This window comes from Strix uralensis, chromosome Z (genome assembly GCF_047716275.1).
Source record: "Strix uralensis isolate ZFMK-TIS-50842 chromosome Z, bStrUra1, whole genome shotgun sequence".
Taxonomy (NCBI): domain Eukaryota; kingdom Metazoa; phylum Chordata; class Aves; order Strigiformes; family Strigidae; genus Strix; species Strix uralensis.
The window spans coordinates 58836480-58857112 of NC_134012.1; the positions used below are offsets into that span (position 1 = coordinate 58836480).

A 20633-nucleotide genomic window follows, 5' to 3' on the forward strand; every position below is an offset into this window, starting at 1 on the left:
GATTTTTAATTTTTTTTATAAAGTCTCTGTTATTTACTACAAACATGTTAAGATGGGGACAAGATCAGTGTTTGTTGATATTATTTAGTGTAGATGAAAACTGTTACATGCTTTCATAACATCTGTGCCCAGAGCACTTCAGATTCTTAATAACTGTATTGTTAGTGAAGCTCAAGACTTTAGAGAAATGGAAAATTCCACACTAAAAAAATTATATCAAAGTATTGGAGAAGAGAGGAATTATAAAGACATATTGTTGTCTAACAAGTCTCTCTGTCTTTTTCTTTACTCCATAATCTCTTGTAGCAATGGGTCAAGAAGCTGGCAAACCTGCCTGGCCCAGACCAGCGGGAGGATATCAGACTATTACAGGTAGAAGATATGGAAGAAGACATGCCTATGTTGGGTTTAGACCATCTTTGAATAACCAAGACAGAGGCGAACATCAACACAATGAAGATTGTGAACAGTTAGAATTGGAGGATGTTCAGAGAGAGAATTCTTTATGTACGTTCATATCTTTGTGTATGTGCCATTTAACTGCAAACAGGGATGCTTGGGGGTGGAGGAAGAAAGCACAGAGAAATGTGAAGGGAAAAGAGTAGCCAAATAAATAACATGTGTAAAGTACAGTTCATATGGCTTTATAGAATGAAACTTAGCATGAAGGCAAAATAAAGTCTAGTCTATCTTAGGCTGTTTAATTTTTTCTGAAGAAGGGCATTCCTGAATGAGTTAATGCATTTTAACCAACTAGATAACCATAACATTGTATAATGCAAATTATTTTGTTGTCAAATCAAATTACAAATCACATTTGGAAGAGAATACCTATTCTAACCTTCTGTTTGGAACCAGGCTATGAAATATTTGACGTATCATGGACCAGGTGGTTCCATTTCTGTCAGCCGTAGTGTAGTTATAGTGGGAATTAGTTTAAGCCTGTAAAACATTTTTCAAGATTCTCTTTTTTTATTGGTTTATACCAGTCAGATCACTTCCCTTTCTTGGTTAATGAATATTGAATGTTAGTATTTCCCAAAATGTCTTTTGTGACTTTAGCATCTGACTAATAATTTCATGGAGAAATACAAAACAGCTTGTTGAATTAGAAACATAGTCCCATCTCCTGAGTGTACGAGGTTCTCAGCTAAAAAAAGTTTGACATAGCCTCAAATCTTTCAAAGTGTCAGGTCTGCACCTGGGTCACAGCAGCCCTGTGCAAAGCTACAGGCCTGGGGAAGAGTGCCTGGAAAGCTGCTGGGTGGAAAAGGACCTGGGGGTATTGGTTGACATACATCTGAACATGAGCCAGCAGTGTGTCCAGGTGGCCAAGAAAGCCAGCGGCATCCTGGCTTGTGTTAGAAATAGTGTGGCCAGCAGGGACAGGGATGTGATTGTCCCCCTGTACTCTGCACTGGTGAGGCCACACCTCGATTACTGTGTTCAGTATTTTGGACCCCTCATGACAAGACAGACATTGAGGTACTGGAGTGTGTCCAAAGAAGGACAACGAAGCTGGAGCAGGGTCTGGAGCACAGGTCTTATGAGGAGTGACTGAGGGAACTGGGGTTGTTTAGCCTGGAGGGTGCACCCAAGATGGATGAACTGGATGATCTCCAGAGAGGCCTGCCTGCTAACCTCAGCTGTTAGTGATTTTGTGAAGGAGCTTCAAGATTTTAATTAGATAAAATGTAATGTTACAGTATTGCTTTCTGCAAGTCAGACTTCTGGTGCTGAGAGACACAGCTCTCATAAGAGTTCAGTGCCATGAATTCACCTACCTACATGTTAATATGGGTTAGCTATTTAGATGATTTTTTTTTTTTTAATCATGGAACACTCATTTTACATGGTTTATTACCTCCACCTGTTTTAAAAATAACATGCTAGGGAATCCTTTCAATTAACCATGTGTGGGGTTTTTTTTTGGTTTTGTAGTTAAGTTTCCAAATCTCTTAATATCAACGTAAAAATTTTAAGTACTCTCAAGTTATGCAAGCCATTATATGTTCAAAATTAGTTTGGACTATTGTCTTGGTTAGAAATTTACAAATGACTTGAATTAAACATTAATTTTGTAGTCGAAGCAGCATACATGTTTTTACATTCTTTAACTCTTGCTGCTGGGTTTGATATTTATTGTCCCTTTATGCAAGAGGTGTGCAAGAGGTGTTCAAGAGTAATGTAACCAAAATGAATTTGCAATAATGGTAACTACTAACTGTAATTCCACATTCATCCCTGCTATTATTTTCTTCTTGTGGGGAGTTGCTATCACAGCTGCATGTACAAAATATAGTGCTATTAATATATAATCTTTAGTAGTGATAAATGGCTTTATCTGATTGTGGCAGGAGGCACAATTTAACCAGTTAATGAATAGTCCAATTTTTAACTTATGGCAAACAATGTTGTAGCTTTTTTAATCTTCTAGTGTTTTTCCAGACTTCCTGTTCTCATCTTAAAATTCCCTTTTATATAAACAATGTAAAAATGCTGCTTATGAATGTATTCCTTTAATACTTGGTTTTTTCTATCAGTCTGAGCTGAAATTGGCTCATTTAAGTCTATTTCTGTATGCTTAACATATAAATGAGAACGTAAATATATCAGTGAAGAATTACTTAGTAAATGTTTATCAAATTGCACTGCAGTCCTAGTGAACTATCCTTTCTTTTTCATGAGCGGATGTTGTAGAAGACAATATTTCACTTGGTTTTGATTATTCCAGTGTGTTCTTTTTTACAACTTTCTGTGAAGGTTCCAGTCCATTGGTTCCAGTTTCTCGTGGTTTACTAGATGAGCCTTTGTCAGAAAATACTGGAACTGGAGAGTCCGTTTGCCAAAGTGTATCAAGCCAAACTTTTGAAGCGAACACATCATCGTTTTCTCTACTCCCTTATGGCCTGGAAGGCAGCCAGATCTCATGGAACTTTATGAATACTTATGGAAAATCTGAGGACCTTGCAGAATATGCATCTGGAGAGCATAATGATTTGAATGGTCAGAATGGAATTGCTTTTGTAAACATTGACTCTTATGAGCCAGATAGCAGTGATGGAGAGGAAGATGATGCTCAAGACAGTTTTTCTTTGCCAAGAGAAGAAGCAGGTGTGTTTCAGGGAACACTAGATAACATGCTTTCTGAGTTAGAAAAAGGAATAGAGTGTTTTACTGACTTAGAGTCCCGATTGTCTGCTCTCGACCACAGTGTTTCTAGAGAATGTTGTGAAGCAGCAGGACCAATGCCCTTAATGACATATTATTCAGACTTGACATGTCCAAACAACAGGACATTTAAATTGTCTGCTGAAGATCAAGCTATACCGAAAAGTAACCCAAGTGATGTCAATTATGAAATACAGCAGATGCAAAGTATAGCGAATGCTGGCATCAGAACCCCTATAGCAATTGCTAATGAATTAAATGTCAGTGATGGAAAGATTGATGAAGGTAATTCACCTGAGTGTGTAGTGAGACCTAAAATAAGGAAACAAAATACTGCAAAACAGTTGGAGAGAGAGAAGCTTCTCCCTAATGGTGTTGAAGAAAGTGATTCCTGGAGAAGAATTGAAATTGCTGAAGTCCAGCAAGGCCATGCTGAGTGTGCCAGCAAAGAAGAGATGAGTTCTAGTATCTTCTTTGACTCAAGAGACTACGAAGGTCATCGGAAGAACACAGAAATAGACCTAAGGCAAAATGCAGCAGCTCAAGAACAAAAAAGTGTTATAGACTTTTGGAATGAGTTTGAAGACAGCAGCAGACACTTATCAGTGTCCCACAAAGATGAATACAGGTAAAATTTCTTTTTTATAACTGTATTAGTATCGAATCTTTTGTGTAATTTAAGGGTCTTTGAAAGTTCCCTTCAAGACTTGTTATTTTCAGAATTTGTTCTCTTTGCCATCAAATCTCAATGTTCTACATGACAGCCTATGTATATTCTTGTCTCCAGCCTTCTGAAAGAAATTACTAGTCTTCCTTATCATATCTGAAAAATAACTTGATAGGATTGCCTATAATCCCTTCTTTTAAATTGTTTAGACTAGTAGGTGTTTCTAAAGTAACTGTTAATGAATACAGATCTACAAATGGCTCCAACTTGGACACCAGAAGCAGTATTCAGGCTCTTCCTGTTTTGGGCTTTCTACCCAGAAGACAGAATAATTTGGATAAACCTTGTGTTGATTAACTTTTATTCATATAATGCTGGTTAAGAACTTTTCCCTGTGAATTGGAGTTATGTAGCTGAGCTATTTGAGGGTAACAAAAATTCTAACCTTCTGTTCATTTACTGTAAATGCAGTAGTGTTTATGATGGTTTTTGTTTGATTCCTCCCCCCCACACTTTTCTTCTAGTTTGCTTTCATCTTGCTGTTTCTGTTCCCACTGCATTCTTTACAAGACATGTCTTCTGGATATTGATGTGGCTTTTTTTGTGTGTGCTTGTCATACAGGCTTTATAAACTAACCTGCTGAGTAGATTGTGTTTCCGCTGCTTTTGTAGAGAGAGCAGCATGAAAATTGATCTGCATAAACTCTTGTCTTTAAAATATTTGAGAGTCCAAATTACAAGAGAACAAAATCCTTGAGGTGTAAATGGGGTAGTAGACTTATTTTTTTCTTATTAAAGATATAGGTGGACTTGCAAAAGAAGGATCCTCTTCTTCCTTGTAAGGTTTACTTTTTAAAAAAAGTTATTACTGCATAATCTTTTCTTTTTCCCTTCCAAAATGCTTCTACTAGAAGACTAAAATACAATAGAGGAAATGGACTGTATTTTGCAATTATAGCATTGTCTTCCATGATGCTAAATGACGAGTTGTTGTAGCATGACAAAAAGAAATACAGATTGCATATATGAAAGTGACTATGTTAGTCATGATGGCAATAACTGAACCACTAAACAGGAAGCATGTGTTCTTTAAAAAAAACATAATTTGTGTTCTAAACCCTCAAAAACCTTACCCTTATGAAGTGAATTGTAAATGTTTACTCTGTGCAAAGGAGTAATATGTTTTTCCACTCTCAAAAGGCAAAGTTTTATGTTTAAAGGATTAAACGATGTTACATGTTTAAATATACATATATAGCTGCATAAAAAGCAAAATTGACATATGTGTCAAGCTACAGGCTGAACAAGTTAATGTGTTACGCTTTTGGCAAGTGACAAGTCTGTAACTCTCTAACCATTAAGTGACTTTCTGCATCTCTGCAGAATTAGGCGCAGTTAAATCCTAAGTGTTGAAATACACACATTCAATGTTCTTCCTTTTTTTCGATATTAATGACTTTAGGCATATCCTCTTTTCTGGTTTGAATTAGAGTTTCTGTATAAACTTTAAAGAGAATAAATTTGACTATCAACATAGGAATATTATTATAAGTGTTGAAAATAATTTCTGGATTGTAAAATACAGAGAACTAAAATAAGAGGTTTGAGTATTTGGGCTAGTCTTATAGTATGCTTAGACAACCTTTTTTTTTAAAAGAAACAAACCCCAAAACCCAAACAAACAAATCAAAAGGTTATGAAATGTTAGTATTCAGCTTATGTTAGAATCATAGAATCATTTAGGTTGGAAAAGATCTTTAAAATCAAGTCCAACTGTAAACCTCACACTGCCAAGTCCACCACTAAACCATGTCCCTAAGTGCCACATCTATACATACCTGCAGAGCTGGTGACTCAACCATGTCCCTGGGCAGCCTGTTCCAGTGCTTGACAACACTTTTGGTGAGGGAATTTTTCCTAATAGCCAATCTAAACCTCCCCTGGAGCAACTTAAGGCCATTGCTTCTCATCTTATGGCTTGTTATTTGGGAGAAGAGACTTGACACCCACCTCACTACAACCTCCTTTCAGGTGGCTGTAGAGAATAAGATCTCCCCTCAGCCTTCTTTTCTCCAGTCTGAACATGCCATTTCCTCAGCCGCTCCTCATAAGACTTGTTCTTTAGACCCTTCACCAGCTTCGTTGTTCTTCTTTGGACACGCTCCAGTACCTCAATGTCTTTCTTGTAGTGAGAGATCCATAACTAAACACAGTATTCAAGTTGGTGCAATATAAAATGCATTAGACAGCACATCAGAATTTATTAACAGATGTTTTCTATTGTAAAGTAATCCTTTAAAATAGCCCAAAGTTAATGAATATTCTCATTTCCATTACTTTCACTAGTTGTCAAAATTGTGATAGAATATATTCCTGCTTCAAATTAAAATGCTTTTATATAGTTTTTCTTGATCTTTGTTATTCTTGTAAAACTTGCACTGTATAATGTGCAGTCTTTTCAAGAGTACTTGTAATTCATTAAATAGCAAGTTGTGTTGGCATGTACTTGTAATATTAGATACAAGGAGGGTTTCTTTAAAGTGAGTTTGTAGGTGGGAAGATAACATTGATACATATAGACATACTGGGTTTAACAGATTGAAAACTGAACTGCAGGTGTTGTGGATTGTTGTGTAGGATGTGCTTTATTAAACATGTTTGCTGTTCACGTATTAGTTTTCTATAACTTTTTGAAGTGATATAGCTAGTTGACTATACTTTGAATTTTGGTAGGTGTCAGCTGTCACTGTTAGTATTGAATGAACCTTCTAAGTGGCATTACCAAAGGTAGATAAGTTCATCCTTCTTGAGATTCTGCTAACCACTATTTTTTTATGCTGCCCACAACTTATTATTTACTGCCTTTTCCTATGTGGTGACTGAGCAAAATTGTCATTGAAAAACTCCCTGCCATTCATCTGTTGTGAATTATGTAATTTGCAGTAAGTGATCCATTGTATCTTTGTATGATTACAAAAAAGTGACCATTGTATATGATATAGAGGTTATGAGAGCTTTTACATTTGTTTTAAGTTTTGTTTTACTTTTGTTTTACTGTTGTTGTAAGTTTTGTTTGGCTGAGAGGTAAGGCTGACATTGCTTGCTGTTTGTTAAGCAAGCATTGGTGCTCTCAGTGTCACTGCTGCTGTTTTCTCTTTGTGTTCTTGGAAAAGGATGTGTATAGTGGGTCTAGATTTATATTCCTGCGTTGTTTCATGTACTCTGCAAATGTGGAAGGGGAAGAACAAAACATTTTTCCAAAGTGCTGTGGGCAGAATTCTTGTAGGAACTGATTTTTTTTAAACAGCTCTTTAGGTATACTTGCCTTGTAATACATCTATACATAGAAAATAATGAATTTTTTCTAGAAAAAATAGTCTATATTGAGAGCAACGTTCATAGAGAAGTAGAAAATCGCAGAATGTTTGTGTTTGTTTTCTTTTGCCTAAAGCAGTGTTTAAATTCACACCCCATTGCCTTGTTTAAATCGCAGCTCAGAATGCAGTGATGGAGAATGGTCTACAGCTGTGCCTACCTATTTTACTGCTACAGAAAAAGACCAGTCTTCAAGTGATGAGAGCTGGGCAACTGTCCCAGGCAGGGAGGAAGGTGAGCCTGAAGTGCAGAGCAGCAGCAGTGGTGTAGAAGACGAGAACACAAACTTCTGTTTCCAAGGAGGGTATGGTTTTATTTTGTTAGCTAACTTCCTATAAGTTCTGATATCAGCAGTAACACAATATCCACATGATGCTACACAGGATAACATCAATTCTAAAAGTAGTTACTATATCAGCAATAATCATTTGCCTACATCAAAATAATCTGAGTAGTTGTATGTAAAAAGGGAAAAAATGGCATGTCGTGCAAACAATTCTATTTTATGAAAGATACAGAAATAGTGAGAGGGCATTGACATTTAGTGTCAGTAGGGATAATAGGCTGAATATACCAACTTCAAAAAGCCAGATTAGGCAAGTTAATTGTAAAAACACATACGTTACATGCACATCTTCTGATACTACTTAGTACTCTTGGTGAAGCAGTTGTTTGCTTCTCATATTCTACGGCTGGTCTTTGTTTCTGCAGCCCTATCAGTGATTATAGTAAACTTGAACTGCTTGCTTGCTGAGAACTTGCATATTTTTCAGTCGTTCAGTACTTTACTTTATAAAATATATATGCCTTTGTTGCAAGTCAAAATTTGTAGCTATAAATAGCCAAGGAAAGTTTTGTTTTCCTAAGCATCTAATCTTGACCTTATATTCTTAGTTTGGGTCTTTATAAAGCAACAAGCCATGCTTAATTGTCCTTTCAGCTTCTTCCACTCTTAGGTAGACAGTACCTTTTACCAGGCAGTCCAAATCACTGTTACTGCTTTTTTAGTATCGCTGTCTCTTGAGGTTTGGAGAATTAGTGTGGTTTTATGACAACATTACAAAAACCCATCTGTTTCAGAACAACAACAATGGACCTGTGTGCTCTTAGCTTTCTTTGATATGAACAGCCTGCAAATGTACCCATTTCTAACATGATTCATGTTTATTTGCCCTTTGATAAGGAAAGTGGGACTCAGCCCTGTGGCTCTAAACATCCAGGTGACTTGTGCTTCTCTAGAAAATCCAGGGAGAACAGTCTTTCTCCTTATACAAATAGCTTCTCTTGCAGATAGTATCTCTTTGCATTCAGGCCAACCTTCCCCATGAAGGCTGTTCCAGGGTGTCAAGAGAGCTTTTCATTTTAGTGGCTTTAGGAAATTGTGGATGAATCTTTAGTACCAAATTTACTAGCCCTGGCAGGGATATTGCCTGTACTAGGGAAAGCGTAAGAATTCTGCCATACAGTCATGGATGTACTAGATTCTGAGTCTGGAGCTGATACCACTGGGAGTTTCTTGGTTTTTACAGCAAATACTAAATTCCTAATCTGGGACTCTGCAGTCTGGGAAATATGCATCTTTAGCCCCTGTAATATGTGCATCTTTTGTTGCTTGCATGTATTAGTAAGATTTCTAGCTTTTTACTTTTCTTTTGTTTATTTGAAGGCAACAGGCATTCCCTGATCTTTCTTTGGAGGAAGGAGAGATTCCCTGGTTACAGTACCGGGGAGAAGTAGAAAGTAGCAGTGATGAAGAAAATGATCTAGTTACTGATTTCATGCATCCTGGATTCTTCCTGTTGGATGGAAATAACAACCTTGAGGATGACTCCAGTGTGAGTGAAGACCTGGATGTGGAGTGGAGGTATGCCTTTGATAGTTTTCTGCATTAATTTCAGAGGTTTTTCAGTTACTGTTTTGCTTTTTATGTAAGATGTCAGAAATACTCATGGCTATCAGTATGCATGTACTTCAAAGGCGGATAATCTAAGCTTTAACGTTTAAAGTACTTCAAGTGCTATGTATCTTCTAATGAGAGAAAAAAGATGTAGATATGCTAAATCAGGCTGTGATCTGAGAAAATTTTGGTGCACTGAATATTCAAGGGATGTGTGTACTTTTTCATTAACTTTCAAGATGGTAAGTATACTGGAAGTATAACAAGTAAAGCAATATGAATGTAATCAGCATTCAAGTCAATGCTGTTTTATAATTGGTCTTTTCCTCTTTTGCAACTGGTGTTAAACGTTATTACTTTGAAATGCCACGCACTTACTTAATATTATCATAATTTTGAATGCTTCACTCAATTTTCTGTCATTAGATTACTGAAGAATATTGCAATATATTCTGCAAATACCAGGAAGAAAGTGATCGGAGCCACTTGCACAGCCTAATCCTAGAATATTATAATGCATTTGTTTTAAAGTAAGAGTAAGCTAGACAGGATGATTTCCAGTGAGAGATTTAATGCTTGCTCTCTTCTATTTATTAAAAGTATTATAAACTACATCCTAGACATATCAAAACCACTGGTAAGTTCTTCTTGTGAAGTTATATTGTAAAAAAGCACAGCAAGGACTAATGCATGAGGGTCCAAGTTAGAAGACGCGTGTTCTTACAGCGCCAGGCAGCAAGCTAGCAAAGGAATTGTAGGATATGGACAAAAGCTGGCTTTTAAGTGTTGGAGGTTAACATTGGTAAGCTACCTAATTACTCAAAATAGGAAGGAAAATGCTTCTTTAATAGTCTGTTAAGTTTTGTCTGTTGAGTATACACAGATCAGTACATGATTTTGCTTGTGCCCACTTTAAGATTTGATCTCTGAATGCTGAAAACAGAACTCAAAGCAGCTGCCAAGCTATGAATTGTGACACACAATGCAATCAAAATCTGAACGCTAGTTGTAAAATGAGCTTAATAGCATACATATGAAATTTATTAGCTGAACTGTATGCCCTTTTACTTTGGAGTAGCCAACAGTAAAAGCTCCTGTCATGTTCTTCTGAAGTCTGTATTGTCTTAAGTGTATCACTGTACTGGGAGCAGGTGCTGAAGGGGGTGCTGCAGGTCAGCCTCTGTGAGAAGAGGCCAGGGCTGCCCTGTGTGGGACACAGCTGATTCCAGCTGGCTCCAGCAGACCCACTGCAGGATGGTGCCTCTGGGAAAGTATTTAAAAAAGGGTAAAAAATGCTGCACAGCAGACTGTGAGAGAGAGAGGAGTGAGGACAATGTGAGAGAAACAACCCTGCAGACACCAAGGTGAGAGAAGAAGGGGGAGGAGGTGTTCCAGGTGCTGGAGGACAGATTCCCCTGTAGTCCTGGAGAAGACCACAGTGGAGCAGGTAGGTATTTGCTGAAGGAACTGTGCTTGTAGAGAGCCCATTCTCAAGTAATTAGTGAAGGACTGCAGCTTGTGGGAAAGACCCATGCAGGAGCAGGTTTACCCTGAAGAACTGCAGCCTATGAGAGGGACCCTACACTGGAGCAAGGGAACCGTGTGAGGAGGGAGGAGTGACAGACAGGAACTGCCACAGACTGACCACAACCCCCATGCCCTGTCCCTCTGCGCTGCTTGGGGTAGAGGGACATAGGGGAGTCAGGAATGAAGTAGTGAAGTTGAGCCTAGTAAGAAAAGGAGGGCTAAGGGGAAGATGTTTTCATTTTTGTCTTTGTTTCTCACCATCCAAGTTCATTTTTATTGGCAATAAATTCATAGAATCAATAGAATAGCCTAGGCTGGAAGGAACCTCAAAAGATCATCTGGTTCAACCTTTCAGTTAAGTTAAGGTTCTGCCTTAAGTTGAGTCTGTTTTGCCCATGATGGTGATTGGCAAGTGATCCCCCTGTCTTTAACCCATGAGCCTTTAGTCTTATTTACATGCCTGTCCAGTTGAGTTGGAGGAGTGAGAGAGCAGCTGAATGGGTATCTGGCAGCCAGCCATGGTCAACCCAACACAACCACCTCATGAGAGTATACACACACAGTTGTTAACAGGTGATGTGCAGTAAATTGATGTATCCAGCCCTCATGTTATTACTATTTAGTCTGCAATAAAGACTGTGTTTCCTAACTCATTTTTTTCAGACTACTTGATGAGTTTGGTGATGGCCTAGGACTTGCTCAAGCCTTTCCTTATGTGAATCCTCAGTTTCTCACATTTATGGCACTAGAGGGACACTTACAACAAGCTATGGAGGTATTAAAATATTCTTGATGGTATTATATCAGTGATATTGTGACATAAGTTTTTATTACTGAATCCTTTTTCAGCATGATCTGAAAATCAGGGAAAAAATTACTTTCCTGGTTTAGCTTGAACTTTCAGGTCTGCAAACATAAAAAGTTGGAAGTTCTTTCAAATGATGTAGTGCAAGAAGTCATTGATTGGTGCTACTCCTTTTAGAATATACATTTATTTCCTCTTAAATGAAAAAAAAGATACTGTTTTCTACCTGTATAGACATATGCCGTTTAAATTATTCTAAAGAATGTTGCCAAATTCCCTACATAACAAAGGAAAGTTCATACCTGGATCTGTGCCTGAGAATTGTCTGAGCTTTTTTTTTTTTTTTGCAAGAGTACGATTGGATTTCTCATACTTTTATTCCTCAGTAGAAGACTTTTCTGTGTTTGACTGTCTTGACTCCATATGTTTTAAATAAAAAAAGACACAAAAAACAAATGACTGAAAAGCAAAAAAGCCTTTTATCTTTACCTTTTCGTAATCTAATTTCATCTGTCTGACTTCAGATAAACCAGAGCATTTGTTACCGAAAACCAGCACGGTTATGATCTTTGTCTTTTCTGTGTTACCTGATGTTGATCACCATCAGAGTAAATATGGAGGTAGCTGAAATACAGTTTGATGCAATGTGACAATTTTTGCACTGCCAGAAATCTCCCCTGCAGGGTATTTATCAAAATAAGAGTTAAATGATGTGTAGGCATATAATATGCTGTTACAACAATTAAATTTAATGTTGTGTGTGTGACATGAGTTTAGGGGCAGCAAGGGGCAGTTTGACTAGCTCTTAGTTAAAAGGGGTGAACAGGGCAAACTGTATGTCATAGTGTGCTTGCAGATAAAATACCAAGGACACTTTAAAATGCTTTCTAAAGCTGACAGTCAGTGGAACAATCATAGATAATTTTTTTTCCCCCCCCATGGATAAATGCAAAATCAACGATTTTGTAAATAAACTTCGTGAGGATTTTCCAAGGGGGTGGAAGGGCTCTTCCCTGAAGTTGGCAGTCATTCAATTTTGAGGTATTGTTCATCTCCCAAGGGATATGGGAGGTCAGCATTATAAATGATCAAGTACTATAGGGTCTTCTCCAGCTGTGTAGGATCTTGTTAGCATTACTTGTCTGAAGACACGTCAGAACTGCTTATTAATGTGCAGGAAGTCTGTTGATATCCATACTACAAAAGTAGTATTTTGAAGTTGGATAAAGAAAATTCCTTGTCTCTCATAGCTGCTGGTTTTCAAGACATCAAAAAGAACAGAACTACAGAAGCAGTGGACCTTCTCCTTTGCACCAAAGCAAAACGATCTGTGTAGAGAGGGGAAACTAATCACATATTTTCTTTATTTTAATCTATATGGTAACACTTGAAGAGGAGCCTGAGGATGTTATGGCTCTTGAGTTTTTCTTACTATTGTGTAACATTTTTCAAGTTACTCTGTCAGAAGAAACATGTACACTCTTGTCAGGCTGACCTCTAAAAGCAATCCTAGGTGGCTATGTGCATGTCTGGCTGAGAAGATGCTGTAATTATGGTAGTGTCACCAGGAACAGTGTGCTACTGAACACACTTGGCAAGCAGGTAGATGACTACAAAGGCAATTATTCTCTGGTACCTGTGGTACAGGTCACTGTGGATGATGGACAAGAGGGAAAGCCAATTCCCTTAAATATTATTTGTGCTTGAAATTAGCACTTAAGGGTCTAAAACTTTATGGTGGGCATAGATGTTTGGCATAATTGGAATTAGTCAGCAGGAGATGGTAACTGAGTAGTAGAAGGAACAGCTGTATAATCTGTGACTAAATGGACAACATGGATTTTGAGTAAGAATTCCGAATACTTCACCAAGTCTCAAGCAGAATATATAGAGCACCTCTCTTTCCAGTATGAAGATGGTTACTAAAATTGTTCAGAAAATAAGAGCAAGGATTACCCAAAACTGTTGAACATTTCTCTTGGGTAATATCAAATATTTCTGGAAGTTGAGAGAAAGTGAGAAAAAAAAAAAAAAGGCTCTGTAATGTCTATCTATCCAGAATTAATTGCAATTGTTTGCTGAGATCCTATATTTCAGTGACCACAACAAGCTGTAGACAGGATCAAGATATAATGTATTCTGCTTTCTAGAAAATAGGAAAAATAGGACTTTCAAATGGCTAGTCCAGTGTAGTCTCTTAATAAAATATGATGTGACCCTGTCCCTGACTGGATTAACATAGACTAGAAACTTGTTTTCCTGGAACACAACTTTCCTGGTTGTCAGACAGTTGTAGATTAAGATGTAGAAGTGTGTTCTGCAAATTTAAAACTGTAAAATGTTCCATTAAAATAGTAAATATCTCAGTGTTACAAAGCCGTTTCCTTATTTTTGGAACTGTGGTCACAGTGCTTGCTCAGATATCCAAAATGTACAGCATTTTCAGGGGGAAAAAAAATTCTTTAAAAAAATCAGTTTCTTTTGTGATGCAAAACCCAACCTGAACTAACTTTTCAAGTTAGCATAGGAGAGATTGTTGAAAATGTCTTTGCTTTCTGCTAGAAAATGCAATTTTTGATTTTCCATTTATAGGGTATATAGAAAATGTTTGTAATATGACAATTTTTATCCTGCAGTTTGTTGCAACTATACATATATGTATCAAGTAGGGAGTTAGAGATCACTGTGAGGGGTATTTTAATAACTAAGGTCAAGGTGATCAGGCTTGAGAGCTGTTTCAGGGAAGTGAGCATTGAAGCTAGTTCTTTCTTCCTCACAACTGGTATTTTATGCTCCTCATCCCTCTCCGCAAGAGTAAAGGGAGTGATTTAATCTGTTCTTGACATAGTTAATCTTATTTTGGGAATCAGGACTTGTTCTGGTTTTGCTAGGCATTTTTTCTGCAGGATGATTAGATTTGAGTTTCACCAGATTACCTTTCCTGCTTTTTCTACAACTTTTGTTCTCCCATTCCAGATCTTACTGCTTGTATGTGTGTTTTCTTTCCCTGTTTGAACAACTATACCCCAAGATGGTTTGCCACTTTGCAGTTACATACTATCTATATATTTATAATGGGATTTCTAATAGGCTACTTGTTGCCAGTTATGCTATTTCAGTATTATTTAGGTCTGGCTCTAGAGCAAACAGCTGTTATTTAAATCTTGCTTAGTCTGATTCTACCTTATGAGTGCAACATACCTCTGCTTTTGCTTCAAGTTTAAAAAGTAACCCATCTGCTTCCCAGTAATAAGTATTTTTACACCAGAGGTTTTGTAATGGAGAAGTCTGAGCTTTGACTAGGTTTAAGTATTATTATGATTTGATTAACAGATTGGGTTGAGTTTAATTATAACATCATTAATAATCTGTCTAATGACTGGGACTTCATTCAACCTGTTACTGATTTACTTAATCCATGTCCTTAAGTTTCCCATAATTCTCTTAACTAAAATAGGAGATTCATTAACCAAATCTTTTTCACCTTTTCCACAACATAATTGATTGAGAATCTACTATAGCTCAGAAAATTTTCTGATAATTTCTCTATCCAGCAAACCAATTTACTGTAGCCATGAAACGCTTGAAAGGGATGTGACATGATAATGCATCCAGAATTCAAGTATACCTTAACTGGGGGTGGGAGGGGAGATACGTCCCAATTATTGTGACACTTAGAGGAGACAAGCAGTGAATATATTAAATATTTTTTTAAAAAGCTATGTTCTATAAGACTCTGGAATCCTAAAATGTAACAGCCTGTATGTATGTTTGTTTTTACTTCCATTTGTTTTAAAGAAATGGCTTCACTGGGAGTGTTTGTTTTACTTCATTAGCAGTATAGAACAGGTTGGGTGTCTCTGCAGTGTCAGTGACTGCATTTATTTCCTGTGCTGATTCACACATGAGGAGCTCAAACCCCTGTAGGCTATAGCACTCCTGTTTTTAGCAGTGTCCAGCATTTGGTTTATGGTACATGGAGCAGTAAGCAGTTGCACAAGTAATAAGAGGAAGGAAATAAAGGTATTTTTGAAATTATAAAGATATCTTATAAAAGTTGTAAAAGGGACACTTCTTTGCTGTGCTTTGAAGATGTGGTTTTAAGCATCAGAGTCATTGTAATGGCTTTCTGTCTGTGATGTTTCTTTTGTATAGCTTTCGAAAGCAAACAATACAATGCTTTTTTGAGAGTACTAATACTGCATGCAGACAGAGAGGTTTGACGCATGGGGAATATTTCATCCTTCTGTGTTCTTGGGATCTTGTCTAATTTTTACTTCTATAGTAGTTAATCTAGTATAATGTTTTTACCTACAAATTGTTCTCAGACCATTGCAGCTATAGCAAAATGCCATTACAAATACTAAAATCACCTTGATGTTGGTAAGTATTGTCTGTTGTGGCAGAGTTGAATATTTTTAAGCTGTTAAATTGGAGGAGTGTACCTGTTTTGCAGGTGGACTTGCATACTGCACTGGAGAAAACTGTCCAAGGATTTGCTTTAAATTAGTAGTTTTCTAACAGAATACATGTGACAGTAGGAGCTGTAAATATTTGTCCGTTAGCTCATGCTGATCTCTCTGTTGCCGCAGACATTTGACTATAGGTGTAAACCTGCAAGTTTGGATCCATGGTGGGATGGTTGCCTGAGCTACCTTGCCACTGTGATAAAAGTGCAGGAGTAGTTTTAGGCTGCAGCTCTAGTAGCTTTCTCTAGTTTAAGAGGAAAGACTACTGAAGGTGCATGTTTGTGTATAACCCAATGTTTCTCTAGTATATTTTTGGTTTTTTAGTTAGGCCTACCCCCAACATTACAAAAATGTCAGATTATCTTAAACTTCTTACCTAGTGAGTTTTGTGACCATTAGAGTAAAAAATTTTCATGCTGATTAGAGCAGTAAATAGTTGTTGAGCAGTTGAGGAGTGTGACTAGTTCATTCAGGATATGAACTCGGTGCTTCTGTGGTCTTGGCTCTTCAGTTTCAGTTTGTTCTGCTGTTCAAACAGGTATATCTAGTACATTTCTTAGTCAGTGTAACCAATCTGAGTTCTGTGTTGCATTTTTTTTCTACTGTAGATCCATTTAGTGTCTTAAGGTGTTGAATATATGATGTAAACATCAAATCTGCCTGCTGTAGCATCAGAATCTTAAAGATTTTGTATGGTGAATAATTTGTTTCAAACAAGATGACTTCAGAGCACTATGTCTGTTTTATGTCATTATACAGATGAGAAACATATATGTGGATCCTGTTTTTTTCTGAAAGCTTACATTGGTAGTGTAGCTGAGGTACTTAATATTTTTTTTTGTTTGTATCTGACTAATTCAATAGTTGAAGCCAGGAAGCACATTAATGATGCTTTTATTTTCAGAAAGCAAAATATAATGACAGTTTTGTATGAGAAATCTTTATTACATTTTTGACTTGCTACCTTTTCTGAAACTTTATGAAATGAACAAATGTTCATTAGAGAATAAATTGTGACTCTGTCTACATACTTTAAGAAGACTTGAAAACTTAGCTGTTACTGTTTTGACCTTCAATTTAATCTCATTTATTATGAAAATAAAAATGATGTAATGGTTAGTCTGACAGACATAACTTCCATTTAGGAAAGTATTACTATTAGAATTGGATTCCTTTTCTTGCTTATTTGTTTTTACATGGAATGTTGCATTTGTGAGTAAGAGAACTTGGTCTCTGGTCACCCTTTTCAGACTGCTCTGGCACATTTGGAGTCGCTTGGATTTGATGTTGAACAGGCTCACCCACCAGCTACTAAAGAAACCATAGATTGTCTGCCACAGATTATCATCACAGATGACCACGATGGTATGGAAAAGTAATTAAGAATTAATTTCCACAAAGTTTATAAGAACAAATTTAGTTTACTCTAATAACATAGATGCAGTATTTGAACATACTTACTGTGCAGCTGACGATGATGTTCTAAGAGCTTTTGAATCACGAATCAGACTGAATATAGCTTTGGTCAGTTTGAAAAACTCATCTTTACTGGAGTGTGATTTGTATTTTGTAATCATTAATGATACTGCTGATAATATATGTATTTTAATTTGAGCTTGTCTTGGGTAAAACAATAATAATAATAATGCTTTTTCTTCATCATGGGTGTAGGTCAAGAGCAGTGTTGTACTATCTGTTGCAGTGAATATGTGAAAGATGAAATCGTAACAGAGCTACCCTGTCATCATTTGTTTCACAAACCTTGTCTTACTCTTTGGTTACAGGAAGTAAGTACTCCAGGACTGGTGGGATTTTTGTGTGGTTTTTTTGAGTATTTGCCTTCCTCTGGGAAGAACAGTTTGTAACTTCTTGAAAATGTGGGATGAAATGCAGGGGGGTTGGAGCTAAATGATCTTTGAGGTCCCTTCCAACACAAACCATTCTATGATTCTATGAAATAACTGGCTGTTGATTTTATGCATTATGGAACCAAATCCTACTGTGAGTGAGGGAAGTAATTTATATCTGTACTCACCTGAAGGGCCATTTCTTGAATAGAGAGGGTATTTTTGTGGGAAAAACATGGTCTGCTTTTAGTAAGAATGAAAGAGATGCATGAGTTACAACTTGTTTTGGTACGAGAAAAGCTTTCTTTAATGTACTCATAGCTTGAAGTAAGGAAGATGGCTTGTTCTTCTCTGAGAATAGCAAAGGATCTGATCTGTCTTGCCAGAATGTCAGGCCTGTTTATGTTGATGGCTGAGGGTGGCGGGAGAAATACTGGAATGCTTGTAGATTAATTTAAAAAAATGTACCTCTGGTAAATCTACATTGTATTAAATTTCATTTTCATAATCTGTAATCAGTTTCCTTCTAAATGTCTTAAAAAGGCTTATATTGTACTGAGGCTGGACTAAAAGAACTGTAATCAATGAATTGGTTTTTTTTTTCTTTGCACTTGCACTCTCTTTTACACACAGTATGAGCCTGGACTTTCTAGTTCTCAGCCTACAGTGTAACACATTGTTTCCTCAAAAGGTACAAGAGGAAGATTAATTGATTCAGACTAGGGAGATCAGATCAGAACACCTCTAGCATGGGTTATTGGTGGGTTTATACCTTTTTTTATCTTAATAGAGTTGATTACCGTGTTGATACTGTTTGTATTATGTGTTGCCTTTTTCTGCTGTCATAGTAAACTGCTCTTGCTGAAAACTAGGACAAAATCCATCCTGTTAGATTTGGGCTGTACCTAGTTTATCCTTGACTCAAAAAGAAAATGCCCACCTGTAAAATCAGTTCTTTGAAGAAGACCTTGCAGAGAGCCTGATGTATCTGCTGTGTAGCTGGTGTAAAAGCACAACAGAGCTTTCTTCTGAGATCATTAGTTTCTCTTAGCTCTGAGTAGCTATGCAGTCAAATTTGACTTTGAGGCAGTGCTTTTGTGAGGACATTAAATACTTCATAAATAATAACCTTTAGCTTTTCAACAGAATTGAATGCAAACTGTGCAAATGACCTGGGTTTTTTCTCTTTTTTTGTAGTCAGGAACATGCCCAGTTTGTCGTCATGTGCTTGCACCTGTGCTTCCTGAAGCAGCTGCTGCTACTGTTCCCTTTCTATCCAACCATGATTCAGCATCTTCTGTTCACAGTGCTACAGGAGCTTCAAACTAGGGTCTGAAATTAAATTTTTGTCACCAAAATAAAAATGTACATTTTGTCTGTTTAATTACAATGTGAAAACAATTATGTATAAAATATTATATGTAAAATACTATCTATATTATATATTTTAGCTTAGAAAGCAAGTGCAAGACTTTCTAAACTCTTTAGGTTTACAATAGTAGCTTAAATTTTCAAAGTGTAAGTTAGAAGAACGTGCAGCCTTCTTAGCAGAATGTTGCTGGTAACTTTAATGTGTAAAGGTTGTATTATGATAAATGTTTCCAACAAATAAATAATGTGGCACTTTGTTCCAGTTCTTGCAGCTGAAGTGCAGTTGCAGCTTATTAAAGTTACGCTTATAATTTGTTTTACGTAATATAACTGAACTATTTGTTTTTGTCAAAGTAAGTGCCACTGAGTGACTTTAATTGGTTTCTTGTATTTGCATCAAATGTGAAGATGTTCTGTGATGCCAGCAGCGGTAGAATTTAATTTCATCGGAAACAAATTGCATAATGGAACAATATTTCTTACTAGCTTATTCCATAATAAACTTTTTTCCTGATGTCAAAAGTGCTATTAAATTGCTGCTGTCCTTTTTTTTTATAAATGCTATCACCATTTTTAAGCCTGTGTCCTGAATACATATATGAACTATTAACTTCAACATTTGAAGTTCTAAATTTCTAAGAAGTTGCATCTGTAAAAGCTGAGCAGCTGGTTCTTTCAATTTGTGTTTAAATTCCATTCTATTAATTAGGTCTCCTGCACTCTCTCTTGCATGTGTGCATGCTCTTTCTCTTTTTAAGTTATATTTTTTTTATATGCATCAAGGCTGGGATTGCTTTCTAATGCAGATATAGTTAAAATACTTTTGGCTGTTGTACTCAAGTCTGGAAAAGGTAGTAGAAACTTGACATGCTTAATTGAAAAATATGTTTCGATACTTGGCTGTTAGGATAGTTGTGAAGTTATTTCAGAAATTTAAAAATTAGTCATGTTTCTGGTATTTGCACTGATTGCAGTGGGTTCTGCTACACTTAATATTTTAAAGGAGAGAAGACTCGTCTCTAAAATGTATTTCTATAAATCATACTCCAGTATATGCAAAAACTTTAAGGGACATGGGTTAATCATTACAGGACAAAGTTAATATTTGGATTTGTATATGTGTACTAATGGCTGCACAAGAACTCTTCTGTGCCCATTGGGTAGACACACAGTTCCTAAAATGTTCGTGCATGGGTATAATATATGAGGGGTCTAATCAAACCCTCTTAAAACAGTTACAGATTTTTCCAGTAACTTTTAAATCAAGGTGAATTAAACTCTTTGAAAAGCGATTCCTTAAAAACTAACAATCTTACAATAGCTCGCTGGCTGCTCAGTTATTATGGCTGCCATCTTAGTATCTAATTTCTTTACAAATATTAATATGTTCTTTTATTAGCAGTAGAAGATAGTAATATTCATGTCTGAGGGACATACTGAGTAGTGTGACATATTGTGCAATGTAACTTGTGGACTGCAGCAGAACAAAGAATTGGTGGCAGTT

At 36.6% G+C, this 20633-nt stretch overlaps 1 protein-coding gene across 11 annotated transcripts in view; it reads left to right on the forward strand.

Annotated features, from left to right (window-relative positions):
- Positions 1-19662, forward strand: part of PJA2 (praja ring finger ubiquitin ligase 2) — a 35172-nt gene extending 15510 nt beyond the window's left edge. For 9 of the 11 annotated variants that reach the window (XM_074855745.1, XM_074855742.1, XM_074855744.1 and 6 more), the window contains 8 exons: positions 307-507; positions 2764-3799; positions 7332-7517; positions 8880-9077; positions 11301-11412; positions 17162-17276; positions 17583-17698; positions 18956-19662. In XM_074855745.1, coding sequence (XP_074711846.1) covers positions 309-507; positions 2764-3799; positions 7332-7517; positions 8880-9077; positions 11301-11412; positions 17162-17276; positions 17583-17698; positions 18956-19087 — 2094 coding nt within the window. In that variant the 5' untranslated portion in view covers positions 307-308 and the 3' untranslated portion in view covers positions 19088-19662. Of the gene's footprint in view, positions 1-306; positions 508-2763; positions 3800-7331; positions 7518-8879; positions 9078-9536; positions 10223-11300; positions 11413-17161; positions 17277-17582; positions 17699-18449; positions 18519-18955 lie in introns of those variants that run through there. The other 2 variants (XR_012627032.1, XM_074855752.1) reach the window with 2 other exon arrangements.
- The last annotated feature ends 971 nt before the right edge of the window (positions 19663-20633 follow it).